Source organism: Aspergillus uvarum (assembly GCF_003184745.1).
Source record: "Aspergillus uvarum CBS 121591 unplaced genomic scaffold BO82scaffold_10, whole genome shotgun sequence".
Taxonomy (NCBI): Eukaryota; Fungi; Ascomycota; class Eurotiomycetes; order Eurotiales; family Aspergillaceae; genus Aspergillus; species Aspergillus uvarum.
The window spans coordinates 253,940-269,354 of record NW_020291307.1 but is presented as its reverse complement, the minus strand read 5'-3'; the positions used below and the strand labels follow the sequence as shown (position 1 = coordinate 269,354).

General features: G+C 52.5%; 6 protein-coding genes across 6 annotated transcripts; 1 reads left to right on the top strand and 5 right to left on the bottom strand.

The window, feature by feature from the left end:
• Window positions 1–34: 34 nt before the first annotated feature.
• BO82DRAFT_408685 (uncharacterized protein) lies at window positions 35–592 on the bottom strand (the record flags this gene model as incomplete). Its single annotated transcript, XM_025639703.1, has 1 exon — window positions 35–592. Exon 1 carries the CDS (start codon window positions 350–352, stop codon window positions 35–37), a length of 318 nt encoding a protein of 105 aa, XP_025494819.1. The 5' UTR covers window positions 353–592.
• A 1,331-nt stretch (window positions 593–1,923) lies between these two features.
• Window positions 1,924–4,046, bottom strand: BO82DRAFT_276725 (monooxygenase; the record flags this gene model as incomplete). The annotated part of the gene is made up of 6 exons (XM_025631153.1): window positions 1,924–2,741; window positions 2,792–2,934; window positions 2,981–3,298; window positions 3,346–3,629; window positions 3,681–3,760; window positions 3,818–4,046. 6 exons carry the CDS (start codon window positions 4,044–4,046, stop codon window positions 1,924–1,926), a joined length of 1,872 nt encoding a protein of 623 aa, XP_025494818.1.
• A 1,757-nt stretch (window positions 4,047–5,803) lies between these two features.
• Window positions 5,804–7,448, top strand: BO82DRAFT_389999 (sterol desaturase family protein; the record flags this gene model as incomplete). The annotated part of the gene is made up of 5 exons (XM_025638491.1): window positions 5,804–6,386; window positions 6,452–7,126; window positions 7,184–7,231; window positions 7,339–7,364; window positions 7,413–7,448. Exons 1-5 carry the CDS (start codon window positions 6,233–6,235, stop codon window positions 7,446–7,448), a joined length of 939 nt encoding a protein of 312 aa, XP_025494817.1. The 5' UTR covers window positions 5,804–6,232.
• A 92-nt stretch (window positions 7,449–7,540) lies between these two features.
• Window positions 7,541–9,845, bottom strand: BO82DRAFT_8513 (glycoside hydrolase family 72 protein). The gene is made up of 5 exons (XM_025641597.1): window positions 9,628–9,845; window positions 9,541–9,578; window positions 9,468–9,493; window positions 8,656–9,417; window positions 7,541–8,606 (listed from the first exon to the last, which is right to left on the bottom strand). Exons 1-5 carry the CDS (start codon window positions 9,703–9,705, stop codon window positions 7,900–7,902), a joined length of 1,611 nt encoding a protein of 536 aa, XP_025494816.1. The 5' UTR covers window positions 9,706–9,845; the 3' UTR covers window positions 7,541–7,899.
• Window positions 9,846–10,715: 870 nt separating this feature from the next.
• On the bottom strand, window positions 10,716–11,160 carry BO82DRAFT_399446 (DUF2406 domain-containing protein; the record flags this gene model as incomplete). The annotated part of the gene is made up of 3 exons (XM_025639111.1): window positions 10,716–10,828; window positions 10,896–10,967; window positions 11,037–11,160. 3 exons carry the CDS (start codon window positions 11,158–11,160, stop codon window positions 10,716–10,718), a joined length of 309 nt encoding a protein of 102 aa, XP_025494815.1.
• Window positions 11,161–13,316: 2,156 nt separating this feature from the next.
• BO82DRAFT_351814 (sulfotransferase family protein) lies at window positions 13,317–15,175 on the bottom strand. The gene is made up of 4 exons (XM_025634524.1): window positions 14,740–15,175; window positions 14,476–14,651; window positions 14,259–14,362; window positions 13,317–14,200 (listed from the first exon to the last, which is right to left on the bottom strand). The coding sequence occupies exons 1-4, from the start codon at window positions 14,858–14,860 to the stop codon at window positions 13,708–13,710; spliced, it is 894 nt and encodes a 297-aa protein (XP_025494814.1). The 5' UTR covers window positions 14,861–15,175; the 3' UTR covers window positions 13,317–13,707.
• Window positions 15,176–15,415: the final 240 nt, after the last annotated feature.

Here is a 15,415-nt window from a genome sequence, read left to right as displayed (position 1 = left end):
GATCTCATGCACGTGGCAGCATGGTTAGTGGACCCTACACAGTATCAGACAACCTTAGCTCGAGCAACTCCAAAAGCGGTATCGTCTCCCCCTTCACCCCGTATAGCTCCCACAATCGCCTCATCGCCTCAATGTTCACTTGGGTCCCGCATCCTTCATTCCCAGTACGAGCCGCGAGGTATATGCCCGCCCCCGAGCTATCAACGTTGCAGCACGCTTCATCAAGGCTGGAATAGGGGAGTTCCTCCCCTTTCACCACTAGGCGTTCGTCCTGGACGCTGATGAAGTATCCGATTCCGTATTCGTGGCCGACGGTGATTTTGATTGGGCCTTGCTTGAACTCGTGATGCATTTCTTGGTCCTTTCTCTTCCAAAGATTCGTTCTCTCTTTCTCTGCTTCTGGGTCAAACCGACGAAGTATGTTGTTGAAGCTCTGGTAAGAGATATCAACGTACGATTCAGAGATAAGTAGTCAGCGCTGATGTTTGGAATCTGGTAGATTTCCGCAGGAGGAGGACGAGCAGGTGGAGCTGTAAGTGGGAGATTGCTGCATCAAATGAGCTTTTATATGGTGTATCTTCATTTGGGTTTCCGAAGGCTGATGATGATGATGGTGATGATGTTTTTTGATGTCATCCGGAACCAGGTTGCGGGTGCTATTCGCAAGGCTAATCGAGTCACCCGGTGGTCGTGTTCCTGCTCCGCCTGTCCGATCCCCGTCATTCATTTATGTTTATATGATACGTTCCTGGAGCTTCGAATCGAGCTGAACATGGTACTTTACAAGCCTGCACCCTCGAGATTTGGACCTTCTCGACCAAAATTTCTACTATTCCAACATCAAGGCTGGAGCAAATGCCGGTATTTTCTTTTGGCAAATATATTCCTTTACAGTACTATACCATGCTTTGGCGCTACAGATACCACTGGGTGCCATAGGGTGTGGAAACTGCATTACATCTCGAGGCCCTTTTTCTTTTTTTTTTTCCTATGTCTTATCGTCTAAAATACACCTGGATATTCAATTGAGGGTGGAACAGGCACTTAGAATTTCTGCAGTATTGGCTGTAGTATACCATCGGCAGAATATACACCCGGCGTGAGCCCGCGCCAACTGGCGGTGCAGTCTGCTAAACACCATACTTACAGAAGTCCTCTACATGCTGTTTTCAACTGCACAGCACAAACAAACAAAGTATACCCAAGTCAAGTTAGTACCATAAACTTATGTAAGTCTCGCATCTACATAAATATAACCATAACCATCCCAAAAAATGCATCAGATCCCCACCCAGCCGAGGGGGTTCAACCGTTCAACCGTTCAACCTGCATGCTCACTCCTCGGAAGAGTCCATCAGCCTCTAGCAGGCAGTTATCAATCTACCCCAGATGAACCCATACAGCCAATCGAACCAGATAGCACAATTTTGCCACAGGTCCCAAAGTCCAGGTTCCGGCCGAGAGGCTTGAGTGGCCTTATATCGCCTGATTTTGCTGGTGTTACGTTAGGGACGGGTGTCTGAATCAGGGGAAATGAATTGGGGTCCTCGTCAGGGGTGGACCCGCTTCAATGCCCGGCCACGAATCCCGAGACAATCCCGACACAATCAAATTCTTTGACCAATGGGAGATGGGGTCACGACTCGAAGGCGTTTGTGATTGGGTGCCGTTCTGAGGAAATTCTTTGGCTAGGCTGGATTTGGATAAGCGTGGTTAGGTGGGAGGCCCGGCGTTGTGGACGGTTTTTGACCGCTGCTTCAGCGGTGAGGATGGTCGGGTTGTCCGCGGAGAGGTTGAACCTTTGTTTGCCTTTGGGGACGGGATTTCCGTGGATTGGAGAGGAGGGGTTCATTATTATATCGAAGAGTATATACACTATAACAGCATACACTAAACACTGGTCATGGTTTGCCATCTCTGAAATCAAACCTCACCGTAGAGATACCTCAGCATCCACTCTACCGCCTCCTTCAGCTCCCTGGGTTCGTTGCAGGCTGCAAACACAAATCGGTCCGGTCGGACAATCACGTATTTCGCCTGAATGCTCTTCCCGATCAAGCACGGATCATACGACAGGGGTGCAGGGCGCCGGCTGCACAGAGGTGACCGGGAGAACTCTTCAACACTGGCAATCTGGAACACGTTCGGCACCTGAATCGAGTGCTTTGGGTCCATCTCTTCCACGAGGATCGGGACGTCGTGGCTCTTGAATTCTCCGCGGGACCATTCCTCGATCCCTTCCAGAGCGTCTTTTGCAGAAGCGACTTCATCATTTCTCTGTAGGTAAATGAACACGCGGAACAGGGACTTCGAGCCTGAACGGTAGATGGCGTCGTCGGTAAAATGGACCTTGCCGGTGGGGGTGCGACAATAGACCTGAGGCAAGTAGACGCCTCCGTTAAGTTCAGGTATGAATGGCATGCCTGCAGAATGTCGAAGCCGGAATGATGCTTTGTCGCGACGGCCGTGTCGTAGTTGCTCTCGATAACCCGGCAAGAGCTGCATGAGCCAAAGAGACCAGTCCCGAAAGAAGATCTTCAATGGATTTCTCTCGCACACCAATTCGCCGTTTCGGACCGTCGTGGCTAATGACATCTCGAGCTGCTGCTTGCGTTCGAGGTACCATGCGGTCAAGATCTTCTCGTGGTTGCGCTTGTAGGGTTGATATCGGCAGAGCATTGCGAGGCGCCACGACAGGGAGATTGCATCGCGAAAGCCAGAGACTATGCCTTGACCCCCAACTGGATAGAACGTGTGAGTAGACAATGAAGAATAAGAACGGGGACCTTACAAGGCGGAAAGACATGCGCTGCGTCGCCACACAAAATCACCCTTTCCTTAGCCCACACATTGCATGTACGAGAAGAGAATTTGAAAGGGCGGCAACGGAGGACATCAATACAGTTTTCAGGGAACTGTACATCTTGATCCAGTCTATATTCTCGTTAGCACGCGCTTCTGAGCGAGGAGCCCAACTGACCCGTATTTGCTCCCTTTGTGCGTCAAGTAAGGAAGAACAATCCGCTTCATCGCATCCGGCTCCGCCATGCGATCTCCATCCTCGTTACGATAGACAAGGTACTCGAACCTCCAGAGCCTATCCTCCGAAAGGCCAAAGCGACCACAAACTGCCGGTCTCTTGCGATTGCACAGAAAGCGGAACTCTGGCGGGAAGAATAAGTCGTATACGTGCTCTGGTTTGTAGCCTAGTTCCCACAAGGGAAAGCTGGGATGAGTCTCGCGTGTCGGGAGGGTCATCTTCCAATTCAGTGCTACCCATGTCTCCTCATAGAAAGCTCTGAATTTTGTCAGCACCTGTTCTCAGCTGGGAAGCAAGAGACTGACTCGTGGAATTTCTCCATCATCACCCCGCGTGGCTCCAGGTATTGCTTCCGTGTGTATCCCGTCTTGCCGTCGGCCCCAACTAAGTATCGGGCGCGCACCTTGTGGTCCTTCCCATCCACGCTGTGGTACGTGCAGTACACCCAGGCGTCATCTTCTTTGATGTCGACAATTGCGGATCCGCATCGCAGGGAACAATACACGGGAGACATGGCGCGTCTCAGCTTACTCTCGAGCGTCGGCTGCTTCTGACCAATGTACCCGACATGCCCTGTTGTGCCCGCGGTCTAGTCGTGGTGAGTGACCATCAGACCTATTAGCAAGGACGGATGACTAACCTCGTTGCAATTAATCTCGAGGATGGGAGGTTTGTATAGATCGTGACCAGTGCCACTGACGAAGCTGAATTCCCCCATACCTTTCATACACTGCATTAGCTGGAAACGTCAATTGTCAATGGTAGAAAATCACGCACTGGTTCCAATCTCTGTATAGATAGAACTGTATAGACCTAGTCCCTGGACAAGACGAATGCCATCGTCGTCCAATGCGATACCTCGAGGATCGGTCGTGATCTCGGCCTCTTTCTCGACCACGACGTTGCGGATGCCCATGCGACCGAGATAGGCGGACAGCATCGCCCCCGTGGGGCCACAGCCACAGATGATCACCTCGGTAGTCTCCCAAGCTTGTCGATTCGACATTTTGAGGTAGTCTAACTTCATGAGATGCGAGAAAAGCTTAGAAGTTGAGGATGCACGGTAGGTGATAAAGAAGACCGGGGAGGAGGTGTTGGCACTGCATGCCCGGCCTGCGGGATCCTGCGAGACAACTCATCGCGGGCCACGGAATTACGGCTCTTCGTATGCGCAATCGCTGTCCCTAATTGAATTGTTGAAGTATGTTTGTGAGAGATTTAGGCCACTACTAGCCGATAAGAAAGAGCATTAGGACATTGAAGAAGAGAAGGCTGAGAGCGAGCGGACGAGAGCGGAGATGAGCGGAGATGAGCGGGAGCCGAGTTTCCACTTGTTGTTTCCCTTCATGCTTGGAGCATAGATCTGCACATCAAACAGTCTGCAAGTCAGCAGAAAACATTCTTGTGCGATCTTTCTCCATGACTTGTATCTGGACTCAAGAGGACTGATGATTTGTCTAAAGGGCACAACGAACTGTGTCTTGCGAGGTGAGTGAGATATGACGATGTCACTTACACCTACATGTTGTCGAGATTGTTCTGGCAACGAGAACAAGAATAGCCTTCTTGCAAATTCGTGATGCACAGAAGACCAGTACGCTTACTCATACTATCTCAGCTTTAGCGGCAGCAGTTATCATGCAGCGCACTTCTTCAGCAACCATCCCTTCTATTTCGCTATATCAAATTTGCCATCCTCAGCGTTTTTTCACGTGCCAGGCTCCGACAACTTCGCTAGCAGGAAACTGATCCAGCGTGCCAGGTGAGGACAGCGTGCACTCTCAGGCTATACACTGCGTATTTTATCTTGCAAAAGCTCCAAGACCACAGAAGATCTTGATTGTTGTCCTGGCGCGGCGTGTTGCTAAGCTTAATGGTCCCCAGCTCATTGAACAGCAGCACCCGACCAGATAAATGCTGCTTGTCAAGGCCCTATCGAGAATATCAGAAGTCCTATCATTGCTGGCAAGAAACCTAGATGCTTGTAACGCCCCGACAGGCGAAAAGCACACTCAGCCCTCGTGAAGGGGCTACTAGCGACTTGCAAATAAGCAAAGACATCTTCATATGATAGCAAGCTAATCAGTAGCGCCATCAGCCAGTGGCGTGACCGCTCCGCATGTGTCTAGGCCTCTTCGTCGTTCGAGATCATTCCAAAACACGACTACCTCACATCGGGCGTCAAAAATGGGTCAAGCTGGATCTAAACAAGTTCCTCTGCGTGCTATCTTGCTCCTTCCGTCGAACCACTAGCCCGAACAATTAGGTATGCTGCTTGAGGGGTTCGGAAATGCATTGCCATAGGAGAGCTCCCCACCATGGGCCGTCGCGGAAGATACTCATTGGTCGGATACATCGCCAACCAGCGCCAGAACATCAGCTGCACGAGGCTATCAGGAACTGAAATGCCTATTGGCAGTCTAATTTCTCCAGAACAACAAATATTGAAGTCACTGTCCGGAGAAAACGATCTAGGCCTTGAGGAATCATCGAGAATTGATGTCATGAGAGCCAGAAATCAGTCGGCTGTAGACCATCGCGACTCTCAAAATTCAGGCCTCTCGCACAAGCCTCCTCTGCGTACAACAAGAATAACCTTGAAAAATTGAGTTGCCGGCTTCTGCGACGGGATCCGGCCGTCCCGAGTACCAACCAAATTCGTATCACGAGCAAAACTCCCCAGATGCGAACGATAAGACGATCATCCTCCGACTAAAATGACTAGGAGTACGTCTGCACGTTTAGGCATCAATGGCTCAGTGGCATCCGGCGTCGTTCGACGCCTCGTTCGTTTTAGCCCCAGAATGACCTCTGCGGCGCATGCATTATCTCGACCGTTGCCTCCTGTTGACCAATGACACCACGAGTCCAAAGAACCAATAATCAGACATATTATGCATTTCATGTGGGCCATGGTGATCTGGCCGAATCCGGGGAAAGTTAAAGGCAGTTTGTGAGTGGCGGGCGGGATTTGAGTCGATGGGATTGATTAATTTCAGGGCACGGATCGGGATCAGTTGATGTCTGCCCGGGATCCGGAGTGGTGTGTCCGATCAGACCATCCGGATACCCACCAGGGCTAGTGGTCACCACAACCGAGGACGAAAAAAGTACATATACTTTTAGTCTACTCATTGGCCTGATTGAAAGCGAATCAGCAGCGTGACGGGATATGTGCTGAGGACACGCATCATGAACTACACCTTCAACACCACCCTCGCCGCGCCGGCGACGGGCTCCTACCACGAGCTCTACGAGATCGCCAGCCTAAACCCCAAACTCTCCTTCCTCGAGAAGCTCTGGTGGACGCACTACGCCTACTGGGACAACGACATCATCGCAACAGGTCCGTTCCATCCCCCCAACCCAGTTCCCCTCTATCCACCACCACCGCTAACCCCACGACCCCAGGAATCATCACCTTCCTCGCGCACGAGATCCTCTACTTCAGCCGGTGCATCCCCTGGATCATTGCCGACGCCTTCCCCAGCCTCTTCCACCGCTTCAAGATCCAAGACACGAAGGCCCCGCCCTCGGCGCGCGAGCAATGGAACTGCGTGAAATACATCCTAGCGATCCACTTCATCGTCGAGCTCCCGCTGATCGTGCTCTTCCACCCGATGATGGAATTCTTCGGGCTGCAATACACCCTCCCGTTCCCGGACCTCAAAACGCTCGCCATCCAAACCACCATCTTCTTCTTCGTCGAAGACACATATCACTACTGGCTCCACCGCGCCTTCCACTGGGGCCCCCTGTACCGCGCCGTCCACCGCGTGCACCACCAATACGCCACGCCCTTTGGCCTGACGGCCGAATACGCCAGCCCCTGGGAGACGATGCTCCTGGGCTTCGGCACCATCGGCCCCCCGCTCGTGCTGGGCTGGTGCACCGGCGAAGTGCACCTGATGACCGTGCTGGTCTGGGTGGCGCTGCGCCAGTTCCAGGCCATCGACGCGCACTCCGGGTACGATTTCCCCTGGAGCCTCCGCCGGGTTTTCCCGCTGTGGGGCGGCTCCGATTGGCATGATGATCATCATCGGTATTTTCGAGGGAATTATTCCAGTTCGTTCAAGCATTGGGATGGTGAGTACTCCTGTAATTTGTGGCGGGGGGATAGAGATGCTAATGCGTTTGCTGTAGTGTTGATGGGGACTGTTGCGGGCCCGAGGGGGAAGAAGATGAAGAAGAGTGAGTAGAAGGCGGTTTGCTGCGGTTCTTTGGGTTTGGGGATTGGGTTTTGTTCTTGTGTATGATATTGTTAATAGGTAATGTTTATTAATATGAGGACATGATAGGATTGAGTTCTTACGTTTCGACTGAGGTTTGTCGGCGTGGTCTGGTGATGAGGTCTGTTAACTTGGTCTGGTAGTCGATTGGGGATATTGGTTTGCTGGAAGCACAGTAGAAAGGGGTTCATGTGAGTGCTGAAAAGTGTGATGAGTGTGCACAAATGGATCACTGTTCTCAGAAAGGTACATGTTTATGTAATGGGCTGGATTTGGTTCCAATAGCAGAGTAGTGCTTGTTGATACTGGACAGTGCCCGAACTAGTATTGGTGGCATCTCGAGGTAACCGCTTTCCAGTATTTGAATATAAGGAAAGATTAGTTATCATGGAATTACCTTTACCAGCCAAGATAGAGACAACGTGCCGAGGCCAAGTGCTGTGTCCTGTTCAGCCCCTTTCAAATGCTACAGCAGAAACGAAGGCATAAGAATGATTCAAGGTGATGTACACGAAAGAAAATAAATGAGTGACGGTGGTAAAAAATATTGCGGCGAACTGAACTAATCTCCTTCTATATAGCAAAATGAATCGCAGAGTATGGGTCTACCATACACATGCACCTCTCCCCTTACAACATGATCATGGCCAGACCGGCACCGATGGCAGTGACGACGTAAGCACCGAGCTGGAGAGAGCCAACAGCCACCATGGAGGCACCGGTCATGTGGCCGGCGGAGGAGCTGGAGTCGGAGGTGGAGGTGGAGGTGCTGGAGGAAGAGCCGTCGGTGGCGGTGAGGGTGGCCGAGACAGAGCCGGTGCCGGCGGTGCCGGCCTGGGAGAGTATGGAGCTGCAGGTGCTGGCGGTGCTGGCGGCGGTGGTTGTGGCGGAGCCGGCGAAGCTGCAGGCGGAGTCCTCCTTGTCCTGGCTCTCCCAGTAGCGGTTCAGAGCCCAGTTGAGCTGCTGCTTGGCCTCGCACATGCTGTAGTCACCGTAGTTGCCGGTGGTGCCGTTGTGGAAGACGCCTGTGCAGGAGATGTAGCCGCAAACCTCGCTGAAGAGGGCGGCGTACTTGGTGCTCGAGAGAGAGTCCTTGACCACACATCCGGCGGCGGCGTCCATGCACGAGCAGAGTGCGCTGTTGGGGGACGGGGGCAGGGGGCTGGCCTTGGCCTCCCACGAGGTACCGATGGTCGGACAGCTCCGGAGCGCGGTGTTTGTCGGAGTGTAAGATGCCTTGTCGACACCGGAGGGCGTGGCGCTCTGGATCTCGGAAGAGTAGTACTTGAAGTCGGCCATCGTGCTGACACTTGTGCTGTCAATGGCGGAGACCAGACCTGGAGTCAATTAGTATGTAAGAATGCAAATCTTCCCCGAGCAACCTACCGTAGTCGTTGCTAGTCTGGAAATACATGTAGACAATACCACCAGACCAGACGCTGTTCATATCGTCACCGTAGAGAGCTTTAATCTCGGTGAATTCGCGAACACCGTTGGTGTTGCAACCATACTCGGAGAAGAAGACGGGGACGGAGTAGTTCTTGAACTGCTCGGTGCGTGCCTCGTAGCCGGACTCCTCGTAAGTGGAGTTGCCGCACCAGGAGTAGATGTTGTAACCCCAGAAGTCGACACCAACGTCCTCACTCTCACAGTTGAAATAGTCGGCCAAGTCGACACGGATGTCGGCGTCGTCGTTGGTGGCGTAACCCACACCCATGGAGCGGTAGCCCTTGTCCTTGATGTAGGCCTTCGAATCGCGGACGGCGGCCTTGACGAAAGCGCTGGCATCGGTAGTGTCGATAGTGTTGGAGACCTCGTTACCAGCGAAGAAGCCGAGGGTGTTGTTGAATTGGGACATGTCGTCAATTACCTCCTTGTAGCGGGCAAACAAGCTGGTCTCCCAGGTCGGGTCATCCCGGTCGATGGACTGGCTAGGGTCCGACATGTCGGTAATGACATAGATGCCGGCGTCGGCCAGCATGTTCATGCACTCGGTGTGGTTGTTGGTGGGGTCGATCGCATAAGTACGAATGACATTGGTTCTGATCTCCTGAAGGTAAGGAATGTCACGCTTGCAGGTGGTGGCATCAGCCAGAGGGTCGACATAGCTGGTGGAGCTGCTGTCGGTAGAGTTGGAGTCATAGTCGGCTTGAAGACATTAGAGAAGCTTGAAGTCGAATGTGTTCAGCAGAACATACCCTGATAGGCAACACCACGAATGTAGCTAGGCACCGTTAGCAAGATCGAGGCAGAGGGAGCAGAGTCACTTACAACTGGGTGTTGTTGCTGCTGTAGAAGAATTTGGAGCCCTTCAATCCATTAGCGGCAGTCCGGTAGGGTAAAGAACCAGCCTCGTACCTTGATGACGATGGGATCAATGTCTGCCAGAGCAGATCCCGCAAAGGCTGCCGCTCCAAGAGCGAGAGAGAGCTTCATGATGCTAGGAGGTTGTTCAAATCAAGTGCACAATAGAAAGAAACCGCAAATACAACCAGGGATATAAGGATAACGAGTGAATGAGAGGACAAAAAACGAATGACGAGTATATCAAGACCTCAGTCCGCTTACAACAGGGAACTGAGAGGGGAACATATAACCATTCTTCCAAGGAAAACCTGGCACAGGCTATTTTAAAAGAACAGCGTATTATTAGCAACCCTTGAATTTCTCGCCCGACGCAGGTTGCCAGAGTTGTGGCCTCTCAAGCCTCCTGGCTGGGGCCCGCTATACAGGCGAACGCGTCACCCACCATGATGCCGGTTGACAGTTGTAGCGGACAGGACGGTGCTAACAAAGGACTAGCGATTAGAGTTGCTCGGGAGCGTCCACTCGCGGCGAAGCGCGAAGCCATTGGACTGAAAATCCAATAGACAAACGATGGTGAAGTGGGACTGTGGCCGAATTGGTGGGTGGAGGATGCGTCGTCGTGGTGCCAGAGTGGATGCCTGATCTTAGAGAAGAATATTTTCCCCTCGAGTGGGGACGGCAGTCGCGCTGGCTATAAGTACCAGTAATTAGCGCATGTCGCCCGGAGGGGGGCAGACGAAGAAGGGGCCAAATATTTGGCATGAATTGGAAGACAACAAAGAGATCTGGTTGATTTGTAGATACTGGAACAAGTAGATGTACTGTAGATGATGAAGTGTAGAAGCTGAGTTGAGGTGAGCTGTCAGCGTTGTCGATCCCCGCCTGAGGTGCGCCTGAGGCAGCGAGCGGTTCGACGGAGTTCGGCAAGCCCCAGACGCTCCCGACCGAAGATGCAGAATTACCAACTATTCCAGAACACATCTGCTCTCATCTCAAAACAAAACAGAGACTTGACAATCGATCATCGCTTCCATTACATCATTTAGCGCCTATCCAGTAATACAGTTCGCCGGAATTGAAACGTGAATAATAAATCGTACACCCCAGAGTTTCCGCCCTCGCTCTTCTTCAGTGTCCCCCTACAAGCCAGCATTTTCCCGTCTACGTCGTTCAATCGCCGCCTCAAAGGACCGAATTGTGTCCAAGGGCCGCTCGAATCGATAACGGGTAGGGTTGGACACGTCAGGATCCGCTATAAAAGTAATCAGTCAGTCAGACAATCAGACCTGCGTGGCGAGACAGAAAAAGGGGAAACGCACTGATCAGCTTGCCCTCGCGGTCGCGATGCTGCATTGAGCGTAGGGAGAAGCCATTCGAACCGACACTGTCCACTACAAACCATTTCAGTCAGTCTTGGTGTTGTGGCAATCAAACGATGCAATCTCCTTGCATCCACTAACCTGCACGCTCCCCCATTAGGGCCGAATTCGGGTCGGCGCTGCTTGAGAGAGAAGTCTTGTGGGCGTGTTCTACCGGGCGCCCGGACTCGGGCCGGTTGTCACTAGACGCGATCGAAGGTGCCATGTTTTTATTCTTGTTGCCTTAAGCCAAAGACCGATCGATGTGTGCGTGTTTAGATTCGTGCGTGATCAAAACAAGGAACCACGGATGCAATGGAAAATAAAACAGCGTTGCTGACGTTGGAGGACAGGACTGGACGGGCGTCTTTAACCAAAGGCCAAGGGCAGTCATTACACACCTACGTAAGCAGTCAGCGAGTTATGCATGGGTTTGCCAACCAATGGCGAACCCCGGTCGCTGGCGAAACACCAACACCAGCCCTTTGAGCATCGCTGTTTTTAGAAACGGCATGTGAATAAGGTGTATTGAACGCCATCTGCAACCTCAGATCACGCAACTGGCACCAATGATGACACTGGGTGCCTTGGTGCCTGCGTGCCGTGGCTTGTGACGCGGCCGGTCGGGGGGTCCGTGACGTGTGCTCGCCTGTTGTTGGCTGCAATTCTGCAACTCCCCAGGGCCAAGCTTCCACTAGAGTCCACGACCCAAGGCTTAGCACCCCCTGTGGCCAACAAGAATCGAGCCTCGGGTATCCGCCTACGTTAGGGGCCACGCAAGCATGATGGGCTGTGTGATTCTAGCTAGGCAACCACAATCTCGATGTGCAAATGTTGCCGTACCTGAACTTAGTTCCTGGTTCCTCGGACCTCGATGCTGAGGCGCGAGAGAAAAAGATCTCCGAAGTTTCACATCGACAACAACTAAGCTTCGAGGGGTCGCCTCACACCACCTAAGTTAGAATCGCCCCAGCCCAAAAATGTGATAGGGATGGCCAAATGCGGGATGATCGTCTCCCTTTCCGGAATGCTGGGGGGCGCATTACTTGTGCGCCGAGGCTATTCGCCACCTCGACCCAGAGGTTACGGAGTAGGTATTATGAGATTAGGATTAATTTTCTTCCCTCGCGGAGTTAAGAAGCCACACCCCGTCGTTCTAGGAGAAGGAGAAGCTAGGCGAAGCCTACCCTTCCTCCGATCTAACAGACGGCCGTCACGGTGGCATCTGAAACATGGTGCTCGCTTGTTTGATCTGCGGCACGTCCGCCAAGACTCGGTACGGAACGGTAGTATCCAGCCCAGCCTGCTGTTACGTACTCGATTACCTTTCGATTTCGCGTGTCAAGATGCAGCGAGTCGGTTCTCATCATAAGGATTTAGTTATCGTCTAACTTCAGATAAATTGTTCGCACCTAGGTATTAGCGGAGTGTTGATCATCATGTACAGCCGCCTTCTCGAAGGAGTCGATCAACATCTTAACCACACAAGCGAACTGTTATTGAAGGACATGTCTCACCTGGGGGTAAATCATAAACCACCGAGGATAATATGACTTCCTCCCCTTCCTCTTACTATCCTATCCTCCTTCATCCCTACTCCGGTGGTCAAAGCCGTCTTCGCGACATGTGGACAGTTGTACATTGACACCGAAACCCCAATCCACAGAAGCCCACCCATCGCTCGGAACATAGACAACGTACTTCCCCATTCAACCCTCGAAGAAAATCTACACCCCCAATAGAGCCACAATCAGCCCAGAGACTAATCATCCACTCGGAACCAACTCAAAACCCCAATTCCGCGGTCCCGCGCCGCTGACTCAAGATCCAAGAAATTATCATGGCAGCAGCACTGAGGCTGCAAGCAGCGCCCCCCACCACGACTCCACTGCCACAAATGTACCTCCGCGCGGTCGGCCCTCGATACCAGAACGGGTAAATCCCAGCCCCCTGAGATAATAATATCCGAGTTGAATGTTCGAAGGGAGCAGGCATTGCTACCGTACACACTCAATTTACGTACACGTACGTACAGTACTCGAGTCCAACTATAAGACGTCCGAGTAAGGTTGTGTGTGGCTGACGGAGGCGGTTTGCTGCATGCTGATCTCTCGCTCTATCTTCCAGCGAGAATCCACTCTGTTGGATGAGAGATTGGATGTGTGGACGGTCGTACAACTCCGCTAAAGGGCGATCGGCTGGCCATGGAGAGAGAGAAATCCTGCTGCCTTGGATTAAAGTGAGACATCGTGGTTATTAAAATGTACGGCCGGATAAGGTTTCTGTCGATTCGAGCGGAGGTTAATGCTTTCTTGGTTCGGACGGTGTGATCTATCTTTGATACTATGTAGAGTGTTCTTTGGTGATTTGTCAAGGGGATGCAGTACTTGATTCCACCACTTCAATGCGTTCATAAGCAGGCGTAGCGTGAAGGCATCAATATTCGGTGGTTAGGGGAGAGGTTATGGCCGGATGTGGACCTTAGGGTGCTTTGCGGGGTGATTGGCATTTTTGGCATTTTTGACGGATGCCTGAGGATTGGGAATGGGTGTACAGTACAGCGGCGGGGGGTTTGAATAGGGTGCTTGCTAGCAAGTTGAGCGCACCTAGCAGTCGCCACCTCTATGTTCATCGTAGACGATGCCAGAAATGCTTTCATCCACGTCAGCGACGGCGCACTTTCAGAAGGAACCATCACATCACTCCCAAACCTCCCTATACACCCTCACAAACTCACCAGCTAACTACACAATCCCCAACCCACATCGGAAATCTACAACCTCAAAGCCCCCAAGAGCCCATCCCACAACCCCCTCCACCGCACCCCCTCTCTCCGCACAACCAAAGCCACAACCCCAACCAAAACAACCCCCCTAACCACCTTCCATCCACACTCCCTCAGATTCAACCGCATGCATGCGCGATGCCTTGCCAACATATCCGCCTTCGAATTTCCGTTCGGCACCGGCACCGCGGGCACGGGCTGCCCCAGAAACGCACACAACGGCTCCCACCCCTCCTTGACATGGTACAGCAGCAGCCGGTCCTTGGGCACTAGGGCCTGAATTGTTGCCAGGTGGTTGCGGTATGTCTCGCGGGCGGTGGTCCGGATATCCTCACCGTACAGACATAGCCCGGCTTTGAGGAAGGCCTCGGGCACGAGACGGAAGCGGGAGTGCAGGAGGTTGTTGGTGATGCTGATGAGGGGCACGAAGAGGTATTTGTTGAGTGGGGTGTCGATCGCCGTGACAAGGGTCATCATCGATCTGGGAGTTAGTAGGGGGTGAGTGTATGGTCGATGAGGGAGGGACGGGGTGAACGTACTCGTACCATTCATCGACATCCCGGACGGTGACGATGACTTTTGCTTCCGGGTAGGCTTGGATGAGGTCCTCTGCGAAGCAGATCGCTGGGATGTCGGAGACGGCCTATGGCATACGGGTTTAGCATACAGCTGCTGGATATCCATATCTCAAGACAAGGACGATAGGGTAATCCTGCTGCACGACTGATCAAACAACCCAGAACCTGGTAAACTAACCTGGCAGTGCCCCAACAGCTTATCCCACTCCTCGCGCCCAAACCGCTGTCCCACCCCGTCGTACTTCGCTCGCAACGCCTTCAGCCACATCTCGCAGTCGCGCGGGTTGGTGATCATGGCCTGGTATCCGTGGTATGCTTCGTGGTAGCCGAGGATGCGCAGCGCGTCCATCAGCGCTAGGGATAGGGATGTATGTCAGCGAATGGTTCGATAATGCTGGGAACACTCTTCAAGCCTAAGCAGCTGCTGGAAGTAGACACTCACACTCTGACCCCGTCCTCGTCAGACCCAGCGACAGGACTCGCATGGGCACGATGCGCGAGCACTCTTCGCGGTCGATGTCGGTGACATGGAAGACGCGGTTGCCGGCTTTGATGGTTGGCATGATGGTTTGTAGCTTTCGGGGAAGTAGAAATACGTCTTTGACGCTGCAATTGTCGCCAGGGTGGCCCGGGGGTTGGTTTGGTCTGCTCAATCGGGTGCTTGTGTAACGATGGCCTTCCAATCCGTGGGGTGATCGCGTGCACAGTTGTGTTCCAGGTAGGGGTTCCCACCTCAGAGCCCGTTGCACTGCTTTAGGGACAAGGATCGATTGATAGATATAACGAGGGGATTCTTGGAGACTGTGATTTCATTCAGAGCACATCACATCGGTTGTGGACGGCAATCAGACTGATCAGAAAGCTGTGCAGATGGGCAAGCGCGTTTGTTATGATGATCGCGGGGAAGTTCCGAGAATGTGACCTGTCATCGGAGATCCAACCCCTTCAAAAAAGCAACGTTGTTGGGTCGTGACCGAACATAACATGAAGTGCGCAGTCTAGTATATTGTAAAATTCCGCATGGAACTAAGAATACAACTTTCCATGTTACGAGAAGGGGCAGCCAGCTTACATTTCTGTATTGGGTGGATTTGCTACTATTTAGTTGTCAATTGGCC